The sequence below is a fragment of the Meleagris gallopavo genome, chromosome 10 (assembly GCF_905368555.1).
Source record: "Meleagris gallopavo chromosome 10, MGAL_WU_HG_1.1, whole genome shotgun sequence".
In the NCBI taxonomy this organism is placed as follows: Eukaryota; Metazoa; Chordata; class Aves; order Galliformes; family Phasianidae; genus Meleagris; species Meleagris gallopavo.
In genome coordinates this window covers 8,846,721-8,869,572 of record NC_139413.1, presented here as the reverse complement: position 1 = coordinate 8,869,572, position 22,852 = coordinate 8,846,721, and the positions used below count along the sequence as shown (strand labels likewise).

The 22,852-nt window shown below is 40.4% G+C and overlaps 1 protein-coding gene and 1 long non-coding RNA gene across 22 annotated transcripts in view; one reads left to right on the top strand and one right to left on the bottom strand.

The window, feature by feature from the left end:
- The window catches only part of LOC146543698 (uncharacterized), a 29,362-nt gene extending 28,860 nt beyond the window's left edge, over nt 1–502 (top strand). Inside the window, exon 6 of the long non-coding RNA XR_014885105.1 lies at nt 25–502. This is a non-coding gene — a long non-coding RNA (uncharacterized LOC146543698). The remainder of the gene's footprint in view (nt 1–24) is intronic.
- The window catches only part of LOC104912305 (uncharacterized), a 263,480-nt gene that overhangs the window by 2,992 nt on the left and 237,636 nt on the right, over nt 1–22,852 (bottom strand). For 7 of the 21 annotated variants that reach the window (XR_014885090.1, XR_014885085.1, XR_014885086.1 and 4 more), the window contains 4 exons: nt 14,861–21,927; nt 10,346–10,380; nt 7,224–7,335; nt 485–4,902 (listed from right to left, as the gene is read on the bottom strand). Coding sequence is in view for 5 of the 21 variants with exons in the window: in XM_085231182.1 (XP_085087308.1) it covers nt 16,104–16,122; nt 21,743–21,927 (204 nt within the window). In the remaining 16 variants the exon portion in view is untranslated. The remainder of the gene's footprint in view (nt 1–484; nt 4,903–7,223; nt 7,336–10,345; nt 10,381–14,860; nt 21,928–22,852) is intronic. The other 14 variants (XR_014885094.1, XR_014885095.1, XR_014885092.1 and 11 more) reach the window with 12 other exon arrangements.

Genomic DNA, 22,852 nt, shown 5'->3' with positions numbered 1-22,852 from the left:
TAAATCTAAATTGTCCTTCTGCAGGACTGCACCAGTGAGAAGAAACAGGAAAGGCTGCGAGTCATGGGCATCCCACTGTTTCTGCTGTGCTGATTCCTGGCGAAGTAGGAGGAGAACAAGGGCTCCAGCAGGTAAGATGCAGCCATCAATTTTGCTACTGTTGTAACAGCTTGTGTCTGAGGTACCATTCCCGGATTCTTAGGCCCTCAAATTTCAAACACAAAACAGGGAGTTTTGTAATTCACCTCACAGTAAAGATAAACACTGCTTAATGGATGGCTTTAATGCTGCCTTTCTGCTTCAAGGGTTTTTTGTTGGTCACTGCTGTAGCGCTCAAACTTGCCCCAGGGCTGCACGCAGGCTGCCATGCAGCCAAGGGCTTAGGAATCTGTGCCATTTGAGTTCATGCTGATTATGGTTTTTGACTGAAATACTGTGGTATTCTTTTTAAAGAAAATACTGAGTCACCAAAGCTTGCACTAACCTTGTAAATGCATCGGTTTTGAGAGGAAACGTTCTCAAGCAGATGAAATTCCTGTATAGAAAGGAAAAAAAAATTCTTCAGTGATTAGGGCACTCGTGTATGGGAGCCATACAGTCAACAAAGAGCTGTTATTTATGAACTCGTCACTAAACCTGCAATGGAATTGAGCAGAGCAAGGATTTGAACCAGACTGTTCCCCCAGTCATTGGTTCATGGTCTCAGCGTATGCTTCCTTTTTTCCTACTCCAATTCTGCCTACCCCAATGTACTAGAAATGAATAAAATTAAAATTGGGCCATACATTAATATTCCCATCTTCCCATCTCTTCGCTGGGGTAAGCCTGCTTTTAAGTTTGCCCTTAGTCATTTCTTCAAGACTACCCTGAAAGGAGGATTTTGTTTATCTTGAAAATGAAAGATGGTGGGAATGGTAACTTCCCCAATATTAATTGTATGAACAGAAAGTGGTGCTGTGAGATAAGAGGAAGTGCAAGATCTCAGTGCTCAAAATATTACCGAACTCTGTCATGAAAACAGATGTGCTCTCCTGCTTCTTTCTATGTATGGGGAATTTTCTCAAAGTCTTCAGATCAGACCTCTCTGACCACAAAGGCCAGAGTCTCATTCTTCCACTTTCTGCTTTTGAGAAAAGATAATAGTTTTTTGTTGACTTTTTTTTTCTTCTTCATCTTTTCTTTTGATTTTCTGGCAGCCTCACGTGGGCTCAGCACTGGAAGTAGGAGCTCGGAATTGCCCACTGCAGCCTCCTTTCTACAGCACTGCCATGGCCAGTGCAATGTGTTCAGGGGATCCTTGCAGGTAACGGGCTGAGCTGAGGGGTGCCAGCTGCTCCTTAATGTCAGCAGTACAAGGGCTACAAGGAAGGTCTGTGGGAAGCTAAGATTAGTTTTTAATCAATAATCATAAGTTCCTCTGTTCTGATCTTATGCCAGATCTTAGTGTTACTCTAATGAAAGCCATAGAAGACATAAACACACACAAACTTACTTAGCAAGGAAATCAAAAGATAATGGACATTTACAGCCAATAATCAAAACCATAACCAATTTGGCAGAGGAGTATTTTATATGACCAGTGATTTAGAAGGCTCCTACAGGTAAGCTACAGCAGCAATCCAGTCGAGGCACTGTGCCTGCCCCACCAGCTCTGGGAGTTACATGAGGTGGTGCCACTGCCCATCAGCCCCTGGAGCTGACTTGGTGCTGCAGAAACCTGTTGCTGTGCTGGGCCTTGTTACACAGGGCCAGCTCTCCTCCTAAACCATGCGGGGAATTCTAATAATTATACGTGTGTAAGTAGGAGGATAACTAAAACATACGTTACCAGGTTCTAGAAAAGCTCTGAATAGCTACCAGAGTTTTCTGTACTCGTACAGTCAACAAGGTACAGTTGGAAAGAGTACCGTAGTGAGATAGCAAAGGAACAAACAGGGAGGGAATGCTCACTCGTATCCAAAAATTTAGCCTTGCAATGAAAAGCTCCACAGAGGAGGGATCTCTGGAAAGAGATCTTTTGCTAGTCTTAGTCAGCCCTTAAATGGGGTCTAAGAGAGATGCAGCTAGGTTCCGCTCTTTCAGGTCACACAGCTGAATTGCCTTCATCTGTATTCCTAAAGCTGACCCAGTCCTTGCTTCAGCTGATCAACCAGTGGTTCAGGCCTTGATTCAACAATTCCCATACAGTACTTTATCCAAACACTAAACAACTGTACTGTGCCATTGGAGTAACATGAGAAGTTCTACATATTGAGAGATGACTGCATCAACTGCATGGGGTGCAGCTTCCAGCCCTGACTCCTGAAAGTCAAGGATGCTTCTCACAGGAGAGTTTTTGGGTGGTGGAGTGTGATTGTGAAATTTAGAGCTAGGCCTTAGGTACGATGGAGTTTCGTAGGTTGGTTGTAGCAGTTTTGTAGGTTGGTTTTGAAATCGTACTTTTACTTTGCTGATTAGGTGGTATCCATGGCCAGCAACTTGAACTACGCAACGTTAGAAGTGTGATGTGTCAGTGCTGGGTCAGAAGACAAGAGATGTCAGTGTCTGAACCACAGCTGTAATGCTGTACCTGGCCTTGGTTACATTGCTGAAGCTCTGTGGGGTGCAGTTCTTCTGTAGAAAATGGAAATGAGTGTTATTTACCTACCACTAAAGAGTGCTACAGCAGGCTGTTAGCTCCCCTGGATTGCCTATATGAAGGTGTACAAAACTGCTCAGAAAGCTCCACTAGCTAGTTGGAATTTGGACTCGCATTTTTTCAGCTCTGCTAACTAAATCCCAGTGTAATAATTGCAGATTCTTTGTCTGGTTCTTCTTTTGCATTTCATTGGAAAGGACCTTCTAATCTATGCACCAAGCTCAGCAGCAATGCAATCAGGAAAGGAACTGAACTTTAGGGCTTCTGTCAGTTTGCATTGGAAATAATTATGCAAAGGATTTTGAGATCTTGCTGTCTTCAAATGAGAAATGCACTTGAGTTTCAGTTTATCCTGGAATGCAACTTCAATTCAAATCTTTGCTTCACATACTATGATTTTGATTTTTCCTAATAAAAAAATTCAGGTGGAAATGATTAGAAATAGGAAGAAAACACCTAATTTGCAGAAAAATGCCTCGATGGTAGTGAAATGAGAGCGCCTGACACACTGCCTCATGGTCTTCATTCTTGCTCAGCTACAGTGAAGGCAGATTAGGCATAAATTACTCAGTGAGCAAATGCCTTGTTTTCTCTGTAACTCCACCTCTTTTGGGCATCCTGCCCTGTCCCCACCCCTTGCACTTGTCTGCATGTCTTAATGGCAGTATTCATGCAGCTGGTAATTTATGTGTCTGAGAGAGAAGATTTACACAGAGCCTTCCCTTCAGTTATTCAGAAAATGTGAGATACAACATGTGATTTGTTAGGTCCCAAACTCTAACTTAAAAGTCATGAACATCTTAATGGCTGGGCTCGAGCAAAAGAAGTTTTATATGTAATTACTTGAGCTAGAAGCTAGTTCTGAGATCCTCGCTTTACACCTAGTTACAAAAGTTTGTCTTCAAAATAAATACAATGCCTATTGTAACATAAGCACACAGTAATTTGGCTTGGCTGAAGCAGTTCAATGCGCTGCTCTAGAAGACAGACGGAGCTGATCTAGTTACGGAGACCTACTTGATTCAGTTGGTGTCTTGTGTCATAAACACGAATTGTTAATTTCATATTACTCATAACAGGCGCACTGTGAATGTTTGCAGCGTTTATAGGATATCAGTTACAAATGTGATTATACCAGCCATTCCTCAGGACTGACACCAGTTTCAAATTAGAAGCTGACAGGCCTCACCTGCTCCTGAGTTCACTGACAGGTCACCTTCTTGTCATTTTGGCTGTCCCCCCCCTCACAATGACATCTGTGTTCATAAAGGGACAACGAGGGACTCTAAGTTGTTAGAATTGTTGAAGAATAAGAATAAGGTGTCATCTACTCCAATAACGTAGTACTCAACTTTGGCCTTTCGGATGGCGTGATGCTTGTAGCACCTGACAATGTTTCCAGATACAAGAATAGCTGGATCGGAGGGGCAGCAGTTGTTCCCTCTTCTATGCACGGATGCTAGGCATTCAGCTCAGTGCTAGCCACAGAGTATAGACAATCTCAGAGTATTCAGCAAAGAGTTTCAAAATTCCTTTACTTTTTACATAAAGGAATAGCACATTAGCTTAAATTAAAATATTCAGAGTTATTACACATTCAGATTTCAAAACAACCTGTGAAAAGCAAAAGTTAAATACTGTTCAACGAACAATTAGATAAAATACATTTAAAGCTTTTTCAATTTTTGGACATTTGCATGAATCTCTGTGTACTGTGGGTGTAGATGCAAACTGTAATGTTATGTGGAATTATCTTAGCACTTAAAAACACATTTCTTCCTTACTAATGAAGATTTTTCACATTCACTAAATCTATCTAATGCAGTTGGGATAGGGCACTCCAATTACTCTGCCTAGACACTTCTCAAAACTTGGAAAAAGGGCATCCACCTTCCAACACAGCTTCATAATTAGCTTATTTCTGTCAGTGAACACACAGAAATGTCAGATCCAAACAACCTCAAACCGTCCAGAATAGAGATTTGGGCTCCTCTGCATTTCAAGTTTACTCAGTAAGTGCAATACAAACCAATACATGCATGCCTCAAATGGATCAGCTGTAGATCTGTCTTCTTAATGTTTGGGTTTTACAGGAAGCTAAGCATGTGCATACATATAAGCCCACTGAAGTTGCCTGGCCCATTGCTGCTGTATGTAGAGAAGAAGGTCTGTGGGTGAGCTTCCAGCTGTGGGGCATGAAAGTTTTTCTCCTGGCTGTTCCAGAGGCTGGACAGGCTTACACTCATATTGAGCTCAGTTGTGTGCTGGTGGGAAAAGAGCAGAGACGTTCCTTAGAGGGTGGGAAAGGATAAACAAGATGTTGAATTGCACTTTGCCAAATGAGGGACTCAGAGCAGTCAAGGAAAAATCTTTTTTTCTTTTTCCCTCACTAAATTAGACCTTTATTTTTGTCTTAGACACTGTGGCTAGCAGAACTGTGAGGACAGTCACAGTTATCATAGTTGCCATCATTCTCTGAAATCTGTCCTTGATTTTATTTTCTGCTTCAGGAAATATATTACAGTATTGTTATTTTATCTATATTAAGTAGACCTAAGGTCTGACTCTTCATGGTGTAAACAAGTATGACTTCAGGAAAGCATGCTGAATCACGCCATCTGTGTGTCTGAATCTTAATATAAAAAGGAACATGCTACTAGAGAGTAAACAGAAGTAAACATTTGTAATAGAAACTCCTGTTATCAACCCAGACACCCCCCTCTGGTGTTTAGTAGGAAAAAAAACCCACCTACAGTAGATTTACAGAAGCCACCACTTTTTTTTTTTTTTAATGATTTGGATATTGATCATTTTTAATCTTCTTCTCAGAACAACCGGGAGATCTATTATAGCTTGAGCCAGCCATGAAAAGCAGGTCCGTTCTTTAACCTGCCCCAATTCACTTGGACATATTTTATATCTCCAGGGATTCAGCCACAAAGTCCATTAGAGCATCAGATGCAGTGAGGTCAAATCAATTGTCCATACTGCAGACAAGGTAACCATCATTTACTGTAATTCTCCCCCGTCATGGTAGAGGAGAGGAAAGGTTAAAAGCTGTATTACCATGAGGCTGTCTCATCTATCTTTCAGTATATTGGTAATACCTAAACATTGCTTAAAGAACTGAATGCGCAATCTTAAATCTGTGTTAAAATGGGTTTAGAGGTTAGATTTCCAAATTAAGAAATTTGCTAATGCTGATTTCTTCAAAGAAAAGCAGAAAGAATAAAAAATTTAAAACAAAAAGCTTAAAATATATAGTTGCATCTGACATAACTGATCCAAAGCTATACTGAACGTTCATCCCACAATGACCTGAATGACTGCTATTTATCCTTCCTATACATAGATATATTTACCTATGAAGTAATTTGCTGTCATCTCTTTAAGGTGGAGATGCTACGACAGTCCGAAAACAAAAGAGGAAGCAAATTCAGGATGTATATTTTTGCACTGTAAATCAAGTCCTTATGTGTTTGCACTCTAGGATGGGCAATAATAATTGACTGAAGCAATCACTGCTGTGGGAAAACAAACGTCCTGGCGGTGTTGCATCTGAAGGTCAAGCCTGATGACACGGTAAGCACCTGAACTCTCACTGACTCCCGGGGAGGCGGCCGATGAGCACCTCCCGGAGCTCGCCTGGCAGGGACAGATTTACACAGCTGCCGGGGCGGGGGGTGAGGATGCTTTTTCGCTCCCACCTCCTTCTGTTGGGTCTGCAAAGTCATTTATTTCCATAACAGCACCATGTTCTTTCTGGCGCCTCTGCTCGGTATGTCAGCTGCGTGAAACCAGAGAGAAAAGGCACTTCTGAGCTGCCAGGGACCGTGCATCCCTCCTCCTTCAAACAATTGTGCCCTGATTCACTTCACACAAGCTGATGCACTGTTTGCATGTAGGGGAGCTGTGTCCACCCTGCACACGTGTGAAAGCTGTAGCACTGTGGCCCAGATCTTTTTGCACAGTGCTGAAGCAGGAAGCAACAGACCCAGCTTTATTCACTTGAATTGCTTATTTGCCTTTTCTAGGTTAATCTTTTCTCTTTCCTTGGATTTCTTTGATCCTGGGATGTTTTCATTGAGAAAGTGATTGAAGAGGCATTTAGATTTTCTGTATTATGGAAATCTTTTCACAGCTGTCAGAATCACTCATTTTGTCCTTCTGTTTCAGAAGCTAAGTTCTAAGCAAACATACACTGAAAATAGAGGCAAGGGAATAAGGAACAGAAAATAGTCATTCTAGTACAAGTGTGTATTTCTGAGGCTGACATATATGTTGACATATGTTCATGGTAACCGCCTTAGAGACAATGGGATGAACTTAGTGGTAGTGTAAGAGCTGATGATTCAGATTACAGATAATAAATATTTTCGTAAAGAAGCTTATTTGTAAAACTTAGAGTTTAACACTCAGCACAGTAAATTCCACTTTCAGGTAATGTGGGCATTGAATAACCATAAAAAGAAACTGGTAAAAGTTTTGTTTGTGCTGAAAGAGAGAGAAATGTACTTTAGATTAGGTGTTACATACCTTTCACTTAGCTGCTTTTCCTCTTCTGTTTCCTCTTTTCATGACTTACCTTAATACAGACTCTCTGGGCTCCTTTTCCTTAGTCTGTGTTGCCCATCACCTCTGAATTTCATCCCTATGAATATGTATTCACAGGTCTTTCACAACAGCGCAGACTGGCACTGTGGTATAAAATAAAAGTAGCATTCAATTATAAATTGTATATAAACCATAAATCTTTGCAAAGGTGATTACCAGAACAGCATTTTTTTAGATTTTATTTTGACGTAAATATTATGAAATCAATTAAGGCGAATGTAAAGCTGAGTAAGAAGTTCATCTAGAAGGAAGCAAAAGGTTAAAACTGTATATGTGCCTTCATAATAGCACAAAATTAGGACTATATGCACTTTGGTCTGTTGCTCTCCTTGTTCTGGAGCACATCTCAGATTACTTGCAGCTCAGTAGTACCCTCACTGCTGGTACATACTCTGCAATTCTAATTCGGGGAACGGCCCCCTGGGTTATTTAGCTGAAATTGGAGTCTCTAAAGGGATCAAACTTTGCTGTTTTTTGGCTTCAGTGGAGATCACAGCCCTGAATGGAATACCACTGAACATAACAGAAAGCCTTCGGATCTGGAAAAATGCTTACTGAAATCAATGAGAGGAAGGGAGCTTCAACTCCAATGGTTAACACTTCATTCTGGCCTTTTTCTCAGTAGATAAAAACATTGGCTTTGTAATGCCTACTCATTTTTTTAAGATCAATACGACAAGCCTAAATTGTCCAGTGAATGTGTGTGCTGTGTTAGCACTGCAAGTCATGTTAGACTTTTGAAAAAATGACTATTTGATTTTACAATAATTCCAGTCTGTGCAGCAAACAAATGTATTTTTAAGGAAATCTGTTTAACCAGGAAAATCACTAAGGAATTCCTCAGGAGTTATATATAGCTTTTAGTTGACAGACTTCCTTAAATAACTTCTTTTTTCTATGTCTATAGTAATTAAAACAAAAGTTATCCTTTGAGTATTTGTTGTTGGCAAGATGTATTTCGTTTAATTTTCTCCAAATGCTAAAGAGCTTTTTACATTTATGGGGAAGGAGTTTGGTCTTGTGGACATGAGAGAGATTCACATTCTTTGAATTTGCTATAAGGTAATATATTCCAGTATACGTCTCTGGTTCTCCTGGTCATTTTGAGGGAGTGCAGAAATTGCCTGCTCATTGCATCAGTAGTCACTGTCCTGGAAGCTGATTTAATGGCATGACAGCTGTAGCATTACAAATAACATCAGTTGTGGGGCTTTGGGGATAAAATTCCCCTCTAAGTAACCAAAGAAGGCAGTCCTGATTACAGAAAATGGTGACATTAAACAGAACTGCTCTGAATACATGCATGAAACAAGCGGAAGAGAAGTGCATTTGTAAGCAAGTCTTATCCTGGGTGCAGCTTGGGCTGTGTTAAAGCACTACTAATTTATTTTAAAGATGAAACACAAAAGCTCTCGTAGGAGGTTAGCAGGGGGCATCTTCATTTTTGAAAAGTAATGTACTCTTAAATGTTGAAATACATTTTAATGAGTGACATTGTACATCTATATTAAAATGTCTCGTGCAGTGTTATAGGCCACCAGAGAAGACTTGAGTAGGAAAAAAAGCATTGTCGTTGTGATTGAATGAATAACCATTAGCTTAGAAGGAACACACAAACTAAATCTAAATGCTTAATTAAATATTTTGGTATTTGCTCTGGGATTGATTTGTCAACAAGTGACTGATGGTTCTTGTTTTATACGCATCCATTACCTTGCTTATGAGTTTGTTAACTTCCTCAAATGATGGTTAAAAGATCAGTGTATATTTGACCAAACCAGAAAGGTGGTGAGAAAATGCAGCAAAATGAAACATTAACTGGAAGTTCTTCCGTTTTGCCACTTGTTCTTTTCAAACAAATGTGTCAGATTAATTGAAAGACAGAAATTTACCAAGATTTTCAAAGACAGAAAAGGAGTAGAAACATTTCTACGAATTAGAAGAAAAAAAACGTATTTCATTTTGCCTTCCTTGTCCTCAATTCCAGCCATGAATTTAGAATTAATATAGTCTGATTCTGAATCTGTAAGAGAAATTGGCTGTAAACAAAAGCAAACATTTATTTTCATTACTAAAGCTGAGGAAAATGTAATCTGTATGACAAAATTTATATAGTGTTGGAATAAAAAACATTTTTTAATTAAAAAAATAGTATAACAAAAGGAAAAAAACAAATTAGATTTTTTTTTTTTAATGCAGTTTTTAACTGGTTAAGATATCCCTTTCAACACAGCATGGGATAGAACATGAATCTTAACTGTGAGCTAAAAATCTGCTTATGTTTCCTCATAGTCGGGACTTTGCTACATTACCTCATTTTTACTGACAGAAGTGAAACTGCTAGATTTTTGGAGACTGTTAGAAATAATTTTTTTCCTATGGCTATTAGTTCATTAATAATCTTGCCATCTCTCCTATGAATTCATGAAAAACTCTTAATACTAAAAAGCAACTCACAAGTAATTTACTATAAACCTGAAGTAATATTAAGCATTTGTAAATATGGCCTTCCTTTGCATGATTTGTCTCTATTTTCATTTTTTCTTTCTGAATCTGTCCTCCTGTTATCTTTGAATATCCATGAAAGAAGCTAAAGAAATGGGAAGTCATATATGTAGTGATATTAGTCATCTTACTCATAGATATTCTATAGCTTGTCCTTTTTTCCACTTCCTCTTACCTGGTCCTTTCATAACTCAGTCTCTCTGGTTGGAGTCAGTGGGTCTTACAAATGTAATTTATACAGTAGTTGATGATTTAAAAGGCAAAAATCCAAAATCTTATGCTTTTAAGAAAATGTAAGTCTATCTGGACCTCATTAACAAAAGTTCTTGATTGACTACAGCAGGAATTCTAATTTTTTTTTTAACCTGTTCATTTTATTCATGAGATTCAGCTTTCCAAAAATACTGTGGAATTGTGTTTTTTTTCCCATTGTCATTGTGTCCACTGAACTCAGCCTAAACTTTCTCAGTGGTAACAATGATGCCAGTTGTGAGATATCATCACCAATGACTACCAACCACACTGGCAAGATAAACACTGCAACAACAGTTTTCATAATACAGGAATTCCAGGATGAAGTAGACTTACTTTAGTCCTGAGACCGAGAAACCTCTAAGCATTTTCTAAGTATTAAAAAAAAAAAAAAAAAGAATATTAGATTATATATATTTTTAAAATATATATATGTATATATATTTATATTATATATATATATATAATATAAGGTTGTATATTAGTGTCAAACACTTGCCCATGAATAAAAGCCTAGCTACTTTACTATTCCATTCTGAATGTCTGAAAATCAAAATACGTCAACTTTGCCTTATCCAACCTGTGAGAAAGTAGTGGAACCAGCTTGGTTCCATTTGGGAATAGTTGAGGCTCTCTAATGGTAAAGAAACAGCTTGCTTGTTAATTTGTGGCTAGAGCTATTCTAATGAAGATTATAATAGTGTTAATTAGTGGAGCCATAACTTGAGGAGCTATTAGGTCTCGCTGACCTTCTTCCTGCATAAATTTTGATCCTTACTACTACTACATTGAATGTCCAAAATAAGAATTGACTTGTTCTGGTATGAAGTATGGGACAAATTATATAGTTACAGTTATATAAGTTGTTATAGTTTTATAAAACCCCACTGGTATCTACTCCTTTATTTTGGATTTGGGATAAAGATATTGGAAAAGTATGGGGTAAAGCATTCGCTGTTGGTGGATCCAGTTGCATGCTCTGCTCTGTTTAGTACCTTTCTGTGAACAGGATGTGAGTTAGGCAAGTGGGCTTGAGGAGCCTCCTGTTGATACTTAGATCTCTTAAGACATCACTTGCTGCCAGATATTATCAACATACGTGGCACCTATTTTGGAAGGAACAGGTTTTCTTTGAAGATGTTTTGCCATTTTAATAGTAAATGATGTTACTGTATGCCATTTCATCATCCTTATCAGCTGAGGCATATGCTTTTTCTGGTGACTGGTGTATAGATCTGTGTGCACCCTAATTGATGCTTCTGTGAGCAAAGCATGACTTCATTGCCCTCACAGAAATTCCTCACTGGCATCCCTACTGTGCTCTTCACTCTAGCATTGCAGTGTTGTGCATGCATAGTTTTCTAGTTAATGTACATCTTTAGATTTGGCTGAGATGTAATGAGGTATTTGGGTAGGCCCTGAAATAGAGTGCTAAGTATGCTTTCTGTACTTTCCTCACTTGATCATATCAGCTTCAGGTTTTAAAATGATGCATTTTAGGGCAGTATGACAGAGCTCTGAGGTAAAAAATAAAAATAAAAATAAAATCCTAAGAAAGATAGAAAATGATGAAAAATATACTGAAAAGACTTCCTCTACTTTCCTCTCTCATTTGCTCTTTTTATCTTAAGTACCTGCTTTATTGGAGGACAGTACATTAATCACACATCTCATAAGCCAGACTCTTATGTAGCTTGATCAATTTTGGGGTGAAACTGAGCTACACTGTCTAAAAATGCTTATTGGTCTCTATGGATTTGAGCTGAATTTATTTAATATAAAGTGCAATATAAAAAGCCCTCTCTGCAGCTAATTAGCCTCCAGGTTATTGCAGGCCCAAAGGCAGTGTAGTGAGTTTTCACTGTTACTTGCAACTATCAGCAGTATTTAATTCTTACGTTATACAAAGTAGATGGCATGTGCTCACTTGGCTTCTGCGAATGCATTGTTTTTAGGCTCTAATTTCATTTTTAATTTTTTTGTCTCTTAAAAAGGCCGCTAATATGAGGAACTTTGCTGAAATTGGTTATGTTATGAAATCACAGCAGCAGTAAATGTGTATGTTCCTCCAGAATCATACTACTGTTGCCAGGGGCAAGATTTATTTGTTACATTGAAAACCTAAAACAAATAGGGCTTATGCAGACTCCTTTGGGATAGGGCTGATCTAGACTTATTAATTATTCCTGTTTCCTAAGGAGACAACATAAGCTTTAACTTCATTGAATAATCCTGCTTTCTCAGAAAACATTTACAGACGTTCCAATACCCAGTTAGCAGTGGCAGGCAGGAACTCTTTAGTGGTTAGAGAAGTGGCAGAAGGTTAAATCATCTGACTTTGATGTTATGTTGATTGTTTTTCTGTAGTGTCTAGTAACATCTTAAAAAAGAAAAGAAACAAAGTGGATGTATTCATTTCTGGACAAACAGAGCTGACAAGTTAAAGAATATGTGAATGTCTTAAGCTGAGACCAAAGTGCTTCATCTATAATGGAGATTACGGTAAGGAACAAATGAAGTTGTCTAAATGTCTCTTGAGCCTTTATTCTGATTTCGCCACAAGTTAATATCGCAACCAGCACTTAACAAAATGCAAGATTGTATTATCTTTTAGCAAATGCCAGTCATGTGCAATCCAAACAGGTCAATTACCAGCAATTCTCTGAAGATCTTCTGAAACCTCAGAAGAGTTATAGATGCCAAGAAAATGTCTAGATGCACAGAGGAAAAGAAATAGGGCAGAAAACAATTTGCAGAAGTGGAACTTAACCCTGAGAGGGGAGAACCTAGCCTGATTTCCATTTCATTAAATATTTATGTAGAGACATACATGTAACATGGAAGGGGAGAGAGGGAGCGAGGGAGGAATGAAGGAAGGGAGGAAAAGAGGGAGGGAGAAGGAAAGAAGGGAAGGGAAAAGGGAAGGAGGAAAGGAAGGGAATGAATGGGAGGCGAGGAAAAGGAAAGTAGGAAAGGGAGGGAGGGAGGAGGGAAGCAGGGAAGGGAGAGAAGGGAAGAGGAGGAAGGAGGGGAAAAGGAGATGGAAGGGAGGAAGGACAGGAAGGGGAGGAGAGCAAAAGGAAGGGAGGGAAGGGAGGAAAGGAAAAAAGGGAGGAGAGAAGGGAGAAATAAAAGGACGAGAGAAGGAAGGAAAGGAAGGGTGGGAAGGAAGGAAGGAGGAAAGGAGGGGAGAGGAAAGGGAGGGGAGGAAAAAGAAGGCAGGGGAGGAAGGAAGGAGGGAAAGGAAGGGAGGAAGAAGGAAAACAGGGTAGGGAAAAAGGAGGGGAGGGAAGGGAAGGAGAAAGGAAGGAAGGGAGGAGGAAAAGGAGGAGGGAAGTAGGGAAGGGAGAAAAAGAAGGGAAGGAAGTGAGGGAGGAGTGAAGGGGTAGGGAGAAAGGAGGGATGGGGAAGGGGAGGGGAAGGAAGTAAGGGAGGGAAGAAGAGGGGAAAAAAGGGAAAGAGAGGGGAGGAGGAAGGGAGAGAGGGAAGGAAGGAAGGAGGGAAAGGAAAGGAAGGGAGGCAAGGAGAGCAGAAGAAGAGGGAGGGAGGGAAGGGAGGGAGGCAAGGAGAGCGGAAGAGAGGGAAGGGGAGGGAAGGAAGGCTGGGAGGGGAGCAAAAGGAGGAGAGGAAAAGGAAGGGAGAGAGGAGGGAAGGAAGGGGAGGGGAGGAGGAAAGGATGGAAGGAAGAGAGGGAAGGGAGGGAGGAAGGAAGGGAGGGAGGAAGGAAGGGAGGGAGGAAGGGAGGGAGGAGGGAAGGAGGGAGGAAGGAAGGGAGGGAGGAGGGAAGGAGGGAGGAAGGAAGGAGGAAGGGAGGAAGGAGGGAAGGAGGGAGGGAGGAAGGAAGGAAGGAGGGAGGAAGGAGGAAGGAATTGCCCAGACCATTGGCTGTGAAAATTATACATGCCAACTTATTTTTATTTACAGTCATTTCTATGAATATGCCATTTATAATTATCATATCGTGATGTATAGTTTCTATATATATTGTAATTATATTTTACAGTTGCGCCTTATAATATGTTTTATTAACAGTTCTCACACAGGAATTTGTGTAAATTAAGTATATGATGTATTGAGAATAAATAAAGATGGAACTATGGAGAGGAAAATAAGGTGGACAAGTAAAATGAGCATTCAAAAAGCATTCATACAAGATACACAAGGCAGAAAATGGGAAACCATAAGTATGGTGATGGGATGGCACAGAGATGAGACTGAAGAGCTGGGTCTGGGAAAAAACACAGCAGGTGCAATTGCAGAGCAGGACTCCCAATCACTCACAGAAACACAAACCTGGGTGGCTGAACCTAGCAGTCCCTGCCAGCTCTGCTCCTGTGAGTGCAGCTGCCATTGTAAGAATAAATAAATAAATAAACAAAAGCACTAAGCTGGGCAAGTATAGCAGGTGATACTGTGGGTACACCCAGCCCTGCCAGGGTTCAGTCACCTGACAAAGAAGAGCAGGTAAACTGAACTGCACACAGACAGTGACAAAAGTAGGGTAACACCCACATGCTGAGCATGAGTAGTTGAGCTTACACTGATGGAAAAAGGGATCTAAATAGCTAAAACATTGTACATCACCCAGAGATGAAAATATAACTACAAATAAGTATACATTTCTGAGCCCACGAGAGGAACGGTAGAGAGGAGAAATGATATCTATCCTTCTCCTGTCCCGAACTATTTGCTTTTATCTCACATTTTTTTAAATAACTCAGATGTTGTTAGCAGTGGAAATCATGCCTTTTTGTACATGAACCCAAAAACAACTGGAAATCTCATTCCTGGCTTGGGAGTGAGACGCATGTATGTACTGACACCACTTCACACAGGTTTTCACATACTTACCCTGCCCCCAACATTCCCTGCTTCCAAGTGTCTGTGTTTCATTTTGCACCCTCACTGAAAGTCATGGCAAACAACTATGCAGAAAAGAAGTATTTAAAAAAAAAACAAAACAGGAAGATCAGTTTCTAGGAGATAAATATAAAACCAATATTACATTTTGAAATCACGGTTAATCAAATGCTGTACATGAAAGAGCAAAGGCCAGATTCTGTTCAGATTTTTAGCACTATTAAAAATCTAAAAAAAATAATAATTGCTATTACTCCACTCGTGAGTGCCACTGAAGAATCTGCCATTTTTCCTGCAATAGAACGGCATGAAATAATGCAACTTTTAATTCCAGGAGCTTGTTTCTTAGTGCAGATTCTCATTTCACAACTAATATTAGCTCTTCACCTGCTCCGCAGAGGGGCAGGGTGCCCTACAAGCAGACAGATGGCTCCTGAGGAAGGTCAGCAGAAACGTTCATGCATACATATTTTTGCACAAACTGCTTACGAGCCGCTTTCCTCCTTTTTTTGATAGCAATTTTACCATGTTTTCCAATCTTTGCCAGTTTCAACGTGGCTGAGTTATTTTCACACAAAAAAGTGTAGGAGCAGCAGTCTCAGTTCCCCTGGTTAAACACTGGCTACGTGCTGCTTGTGTTTGACCATTGGGAAGTCCAGCCAGGCAAGGCATAAATCTTTTGTCAATGAAGGGGTACATTATCAGCTTCTCAGCTATTTCTTTTCTAAACAGTTATCTGAGGTTTAAGATAAATATTCAACATGGTTATTTTATAAATAAAGAAATATATAAATAAAAAAATAACCAGAGCACCAGAATTACTTTCTCACCTACAACCATCTCTCCGATTGCAAGGGGATCTCAACCTTGTGCAGATACGTATGGTAACCTGATATGATTACCTGTGTCTGGTTGGCTGTGCATTATCCCCTCCCCAAAACATTCCCTGCGCTCATGCTCAGCTTTCTGCAAAGTCTCACAGATCTCCTTTAACACCAGAAAAATTCCTCACACAGCCTCCAAACATGTCAGTTTCTCCCCTTGTGATCTGCTGTCCTGCAGTCTCCTTCTACTGCTATAGAAGAGGAAGCTATTTTAGTCTGCTTGGACTAAACAACAGTAAATAAAACATAAAAGTAATTAAGTTGAATATGATACCCATTTCTATGCTGATTGGTTGACAATCACTTACGGAATGACTTTATTAAGTGGCAGAAGAGGATGCATCACCTGGTCACGTACAAAGGCAAAACCTGTAAAATAAGAGCCTAAAAGTATCATAAAGATGTTTGTGACCAATATGAGGAACTGGAAGTCACTGCTGGAAGCCACTTTGGTACATGATGGGTTCAGCTATGTTGAAACAAAACTCAAAGTCAGAAAACTACAGCTCAGAAGAAATCCCTTTGAGTGAGGAGAAACAGAAGACTAACTAAAACCATGATGTTTGTAGGAGCTGAGATAAGATTATATATATTACATTTAGAGAGGTCCTCAGAGGAAAATAAAAAGATCTCACTGTAAAAACATCAGCTACAATAACAAAGTGAAAAGGCTTCCAAGTGCATAGATATGCAATTTTGGAAAACCAAACTATGCCTCCACGATTTGTTGTATTTTTGTTGCAGAATGGGTTTTAACCCATGAGTACAGTTTTAGGATTAATAAACATCATCCAAAGCAAGTATAAAAAAAGCAGCACCTCATTCAGCGCATTCACTGGGATTTCCAGTGTATTTATTCCATTTTCTGCTGGGATCGCAGTTAGAGCAATGATTAGAAAACAATATGGCAGGAAACTCTTGATGCTAACATTTGAGTTATGTATCACAGACTGTCTCAAATTCTCTGACTTTTTAGATTTAAATCTTTTCAAAGTTTTCCTGAAGTTCTTGGCACATTTTCTGCAAGATATATATGACAAAGACAAAAGAGTAATGGAGGACTCACACCCTCTGTTATTGTTTAAATGCTGACGCTTAAGGTTTAAATTTGCAAAGAATGAATCATTCAACATCAAAACTAAGGTGTTGCATGTTTATTTACAGACCAAGCTCCGGTAGTAATGTGTACTAGTCATGCGAACTGATTTGAATTTAATTCTAAACCCTGTTTTGCACCAGGAAAACATGGGTTTCATTTTACTCGCCTCTGTTTTCAATTATAATTTGACAAAAGAAATAACTGTGTTACCTATTTGATTTGCCAGAACTTTATCCCAGCACCACCTGTTGAGCCCTCGGCACTCGAATCCTGACATATAGCAGAGAACAAAATTATGCAGTTGGCACACTGACTAGTAAGGATGCCAACAAAAGCATAATATATCCTTTGTACTCAAAGTACAACAAAATATATATTAAGCTACCAACTGCAAAGGTTTAAGAAAACCACATGTAATTATACAGGAACATATCTTTCCAACAAATAACTCAGTAGAAAAATGGTATGGAAGTTAGAAAGGACTCTTTTTGTATATGCACTAGTAAGTACTGCAAGCTTAAAATGAATGAAGTTTCACAATACATTAGTAGATTTACATTAGAGATGGCACGGGGATAGCCAGCTAGTTTATACAAATAGATGTGTTCAATGCTATCAACTTCTCAGTTTAAATGAAATGTCCCATGTTTGTTTCTGGTGGGGTAGCTGACACAGCACAGCAGAAGGACTCTCAGCACTCATCCCAATCAAATCCCTTCTAATGCCATTGACTGGGACTAAACTAGTAAGAATCAGCTGTGTTTCCAAAGTTTACTTCTTTAAAGCACCTCTTTGCCACAGAAGTCCTCACAATTGCTTTCCTAGCACTGGAATTCTTCTGACCCAAGGTCTGCAGAAAAGAGGAGGCAGAACTTAGCGGCAGATAGGATGGGTCAGTGGGGATGAAGCAAAGCAGCCCCTCCAGGTCTGCAGAGGTCTCTAAAGACTCCTCTTGTCATGGGGCTAACAGACACAGCCCCTGCAGGAATGGGCTCTTAACCCATAAAAAAAGAAAACTGAACTACCTGGTTTTGTAAACAAATCAGCTGTGAATCACAGAGTAACCAAAGGATTTTACTTACTGGGATAGCTTTTGCACTCCTAAGATTTGTGTCATCACAGAACTTGCTGAGGATGCTGTCCATCCATTCATCCAGTTCACTGATGAAGATGTTCAACAAGACTGGACTCAGTACTGATCCTGGGGGAACACCAACTAGACTCTGCGCTGCTGATCATAACCCTCTGTGCTGTGCCATCGGCCAGTTCTCAGCCCACTTTACTGTCCACTCATTTGTTCCACAACTCCTAACCTTACCTCTGAGGATGTTGTGGGAGATAGTGTCAAAAGCCTCGCAGAAGGTAGATAACACCCATTGCTCTTATCTATCCAGCAGGTCACAACATCACCCAATATTTTACTAGATTAACTTTTGCACTCCAGGCTAGTTAGATCATACAAGCTTAAATGTACTTCCCATCACCAGACACAATGTTCTCTGATACGATTTTTGAACAGTACATACGCAACCAAGAAACTTCAGTGAATAAACTCTGAAAGTGGAGCATTTCAAATTGTATCCAGAAAAATTGAGAATATTTTTGCATATGAATTAGTTTCTAACCAGTACATTGCAGTAACCAGCATTCAGCAGAGGCTCCACATTTGAGGATTCAAGTTGACTGCAGCCGTAAGCAATCTGACAAAATGAGACCTACTCTGAGCAGGACATGGATTGAGGTGACAGTGAGAGTTCCTGTCCAGCCTAAATTATTCTGTGATTCTAAAACTGACCTGAAGAAATTAGAAATATTTTCCTTGAAAGATGCTATTAAATTAAAATTTATGAAATTCATCTTCATTTCTTATTCATATACAGGCTGGAATTTTTTATTTGTTATTTATAATTGTTTGCAGATAATATTTGCATAATTATATGCAAAAGCATTTATTATTATTTATTTACCTTCTGTTTAAGGTTTGAATTAAATAGAAAAAGTAAATTTACTAATCCATAAGTGGTCATACTAAATACTGGCTGCCTGTGGTATAAACCCCATTATCCAAGGAGAGATTTTTAGCTAAAACTCTAAAATGGTGGTTGGAAACATACACCGCTATCTTTAATTCTTCTGTGCTGGAAATGTAAAATGACAATAGCTAATGAGAAAAACTTCCCTGCAAAGTTGTAATAGCAATGTAAGAACACTTGCTAAGAGATAGACGACATTTAGGAAAGCCAAATCTAGTTGATCTCACCTTCTCAATTCCAAATATTCTTTGGAATATCCTTTGTGGTAGCTACATTTCATTTAGGAAAATAAGTCTAAAGGAAGTACACACATGGCATATAGTTTGGCATCAGCCACTTCCACATTTCTCAGATGTCTAGCAGCCAAGAAAATGTTCCAGAATCTAATTCTTTTCAGATAGCTGAGCTCGTGTAAACTTTACTCTTGATGAAGACTACAGATGAAATATCTGGATGGTGTTCCAGATAAGGCATTAAATGTCTTCTACAATAGAATCCGTCATGTTCTCCTGATTTCTCCCTTGTTCAAAGTAATTACTAATTCTGAAATCACACTGTGGAACTTTGATGATGTTTTCCATAAACTAGTAAGAAAACTCATTCCAGAAAAGCCTGTTTTCTGCCTACCATGGTATCGCCATCATACCCATTCTTTGGCTGCTTTTCAAGTAGCCTCACAAAGACACTGAAAAGATAATAAAAATTCTTGAACTGTTTCTTGTCTGCCAGAGGTGCGAGGAAGCTGCAGACACACAGATCAGCAGCCTGAGAGCTCTACCAGTGGCTTTTTTACCCTCTGCTGAGCTCTAGGAAACATAAGGAATCCACCTGGACTGTTTGAGGTTAGTATTTCAGGTTTAAATCAAAATTTTTGCATGTAAAACAGCCACGAAAGGTAGATTACAGAGAGCTCTACAAAAGGCAGCACTGTTTGAGACAATTTTTGACTCTGAGTAACCCAAATGCTTCAGATATATACAGTCTTATTGTCATCCAGCATTACTGCTGTTAGTCCCTTGTATTATCATGGAAGACGGAATTCACTATTGAACTTATTTGCATTAAAATTATTTTGAAGAATTAATAATTCTGGAACTAAGCATCCATGGTTCTTACCTCAGCCTTATCTGGAACACTCAGCTTAGTCTGAAGCACTGCTCCAACTGGTTGTGTTTTGCATCACGTTTCCCATATTGAGTATTCTCATAGCACACTCGTATCCTCTAGTTGAAACCAGTGACATGAGGGATCCTCTCACTTTAAGCCTGAGTTTATCTGTCATCGAAGGGGACTGAGGTCGGTTGACTTAAAATGGCTAATCTATAATACGCGCCTGCTGAAGGGATAAGTAAATCCAAAGGGAGAGTTTCATAAATTCCCAGAAAGATCTTGGTATCATACTAACAGATCTGACAGCACTCTGAAGTTTGGCCTGTCTTGACAAAGAGGAATCTCAACCAGCTTCAGTGCAGTTCCCCAGCAGGAGATAGTTCTCAAAGTGCTATCAAGCAGCCCGTGCCCTCCTCATCTCGTGGCAACTTGTCATCAACCCCTCTGCCAGCTTCCACCAACAGTAAGGTCAAATAATAGATGTGGGAGAGAAAGAGAGCAAGGTGTGCTTTCATACTTTGACCTTTACTTCTCTGCATCTCCTTTTCACATCATCATTCACAGAGATACTTCCACAGAAGTGGTCTCTGGGCAGGACACAAACCAGCATTTTTATAGAAAATCCCAGAATTTGAATAGGATTCTATTAAAAACTGCTGCATGAGCTTAATGTATTTAGAAATTAATCTCGGTGTACTTTTTTTTGAACCACCTATTAAAGCTCTACATCGAGAATAGTATTCACTACTGCCTTCTACAGAGTTTTTGCTGGAACTTGTCCTGTTCTGCTTCTTGCCCATCATAATCACATCATCTCTCCTGCAACCAGAGCCTTTCTCAGTTCTGGAAACTGGCTGAGAATGACCCAGTAACATGCACCCAAAAGAAAGTGATTTCCTGCCTTGAATAAGCGTTGCATTCAGAAGAATTTAATTTCACTGTCATCCTCGGAGCTGGCAGGAGGAGTCACCGGTTTGCTGACCAAGGCTGTGCTACGGGGAGCCAGCAGGGGTGATGATTTCATCTGGCAGCACCCAACGCTGGCTGTTTGTGTTGGCCCTTGCCCATTTCAGCAGCTATATGGAGTAGGAAATTTCAGGAACGGTCATGAAATTATTACTTTAAATTGTCTTCAAAGAGTTGTCCTGATTTATGATTGTCTTAAAGCACATAAACACATTTTAGCACATTTTACCCATTTCAAGGGATACCCAATACACAGGGGAGTTTTCCCCTTCCTTCTTAAGGCTGTAAAAACAAAACCAGGATGCTTCTTGCCAAACTTGCTCAAAGTTTGCACTGATTTGTTCGGACAGATGTGGTGGAAAACTATATCCACTCTTTTGAGTACTGGCCCACACACTTTACATCTCAGTAGTGCTCCTGCCAGCTTCTAACGCAGATCTCTAGCAAAAGATTGCTTTTGTTTGGATTTCATGTTTAAAAAACAGGCCGTATGAAGCCGGTTGTCATTTTGGATCTGTAAAACACAGAAACCCGGGCTGCGAAGGGATTCCCACCTCCCGCTCGCACAGCACGAGCCGACCGGCAGCGCAGCTCCCCCCGCTTTCTCCGCTCTGCTGGCCTTCCACGCGCCCAGCAGAGGGCGCTGCCGCCCGCCCCTGGGTTGCGTTTTGCACGAGGGGAAGCGGACGGCGCGATTAATCCGGCGGGGAAAAAAATTTAACTCCCCCTTCATCCCCCCCGGCCTCCCGTCCCTGCTGTCGGGACACGGTGGCACACCTACGTTGTTTTCCTGCTCTGGGATGCCTCAGCACGAACCAGACCAACCGGTTGGGTTCTCCTTTCCACGCCACCAAATGAAATCTGACGGCTGACGCTCTCCTCTGGATGGCGGTAACGGCTGCTTACACGCCTCTGACCCGCGGCTGCCATCCCACAGCGAGGGGTTTCCTCCCCTTTGTCAGAGCGCTGTCCAAAACAAGCATTTCACTTCATCCGTTCCGTGTTGGATTTTTAAACCTAAACTTGAAAGCTGAGAACTCTTTCACATAAGGGCCCGTTTAATGTAGAAATCACATTGCGTGAGCACTACGTATGGAAACAGACCAGGAGTGGGAGGGAAGGAATCGGTGCTGGCTATTGCTACTGTTCCGATCTGATTGTGCAAAGCACGCTGCTGTAAAAGTCCAGTCCCTTGGCATTAGGCAGCACTAAGGTACCTGAGTGCTCTGTCTGACAGTCTGCCAGGACATCAGCTGCTTCAGGTGTTCTCCTGTAGCAAATACATACACTCAGGGCAATTTCCAAACGCCCACAGAGCAGCCGTGCTTGTCAGTTTAAACAGGAGAGAGTGGAGGGAAGTTAAGCCCCGCTCCCAGCATCTGACCAAAGCTGTGCTCAGACACAGGGCTGGTCCCAGGGCTGCTGCCCTTCTGTGCTGCTGGAAGCGTGCGGCTCAGAGAGAGGCCTGCACTCACACAACTGAGCCCAGTGACCAGGTAGCAGACCCCACTGAGCAGAGCATTCAGGTCTGGGTCCATCTGCAGAGGTGCTGCGGGCATTTTGTGAGAGCTGGGTGCTTTTATGCCCGAAGCAGGACATTGCTATCTCCTCATAACACCTTATCTGTTTTCTGATGAAGAAAAAACTTAGTTCCCAGGAATGAGAATGACACTTCTGACCACACCTGTTTCAATGGGGGGGGGGGTTAGGGGGGGGGTGGAGAGGAGGCAAATTTTTTAAGTTGATGTTAATTTTTCTAGAACCAAGGTGCTATTTACACTTTTAGTCCAAAGTGTCAGTGCTCAGAAAAGCCATTTATGATACTGTTCTGTATCAACTCCTATTGTCCTGATCTTCAACAACATGATAAGGTTTTGTAAGTGTACTTCAG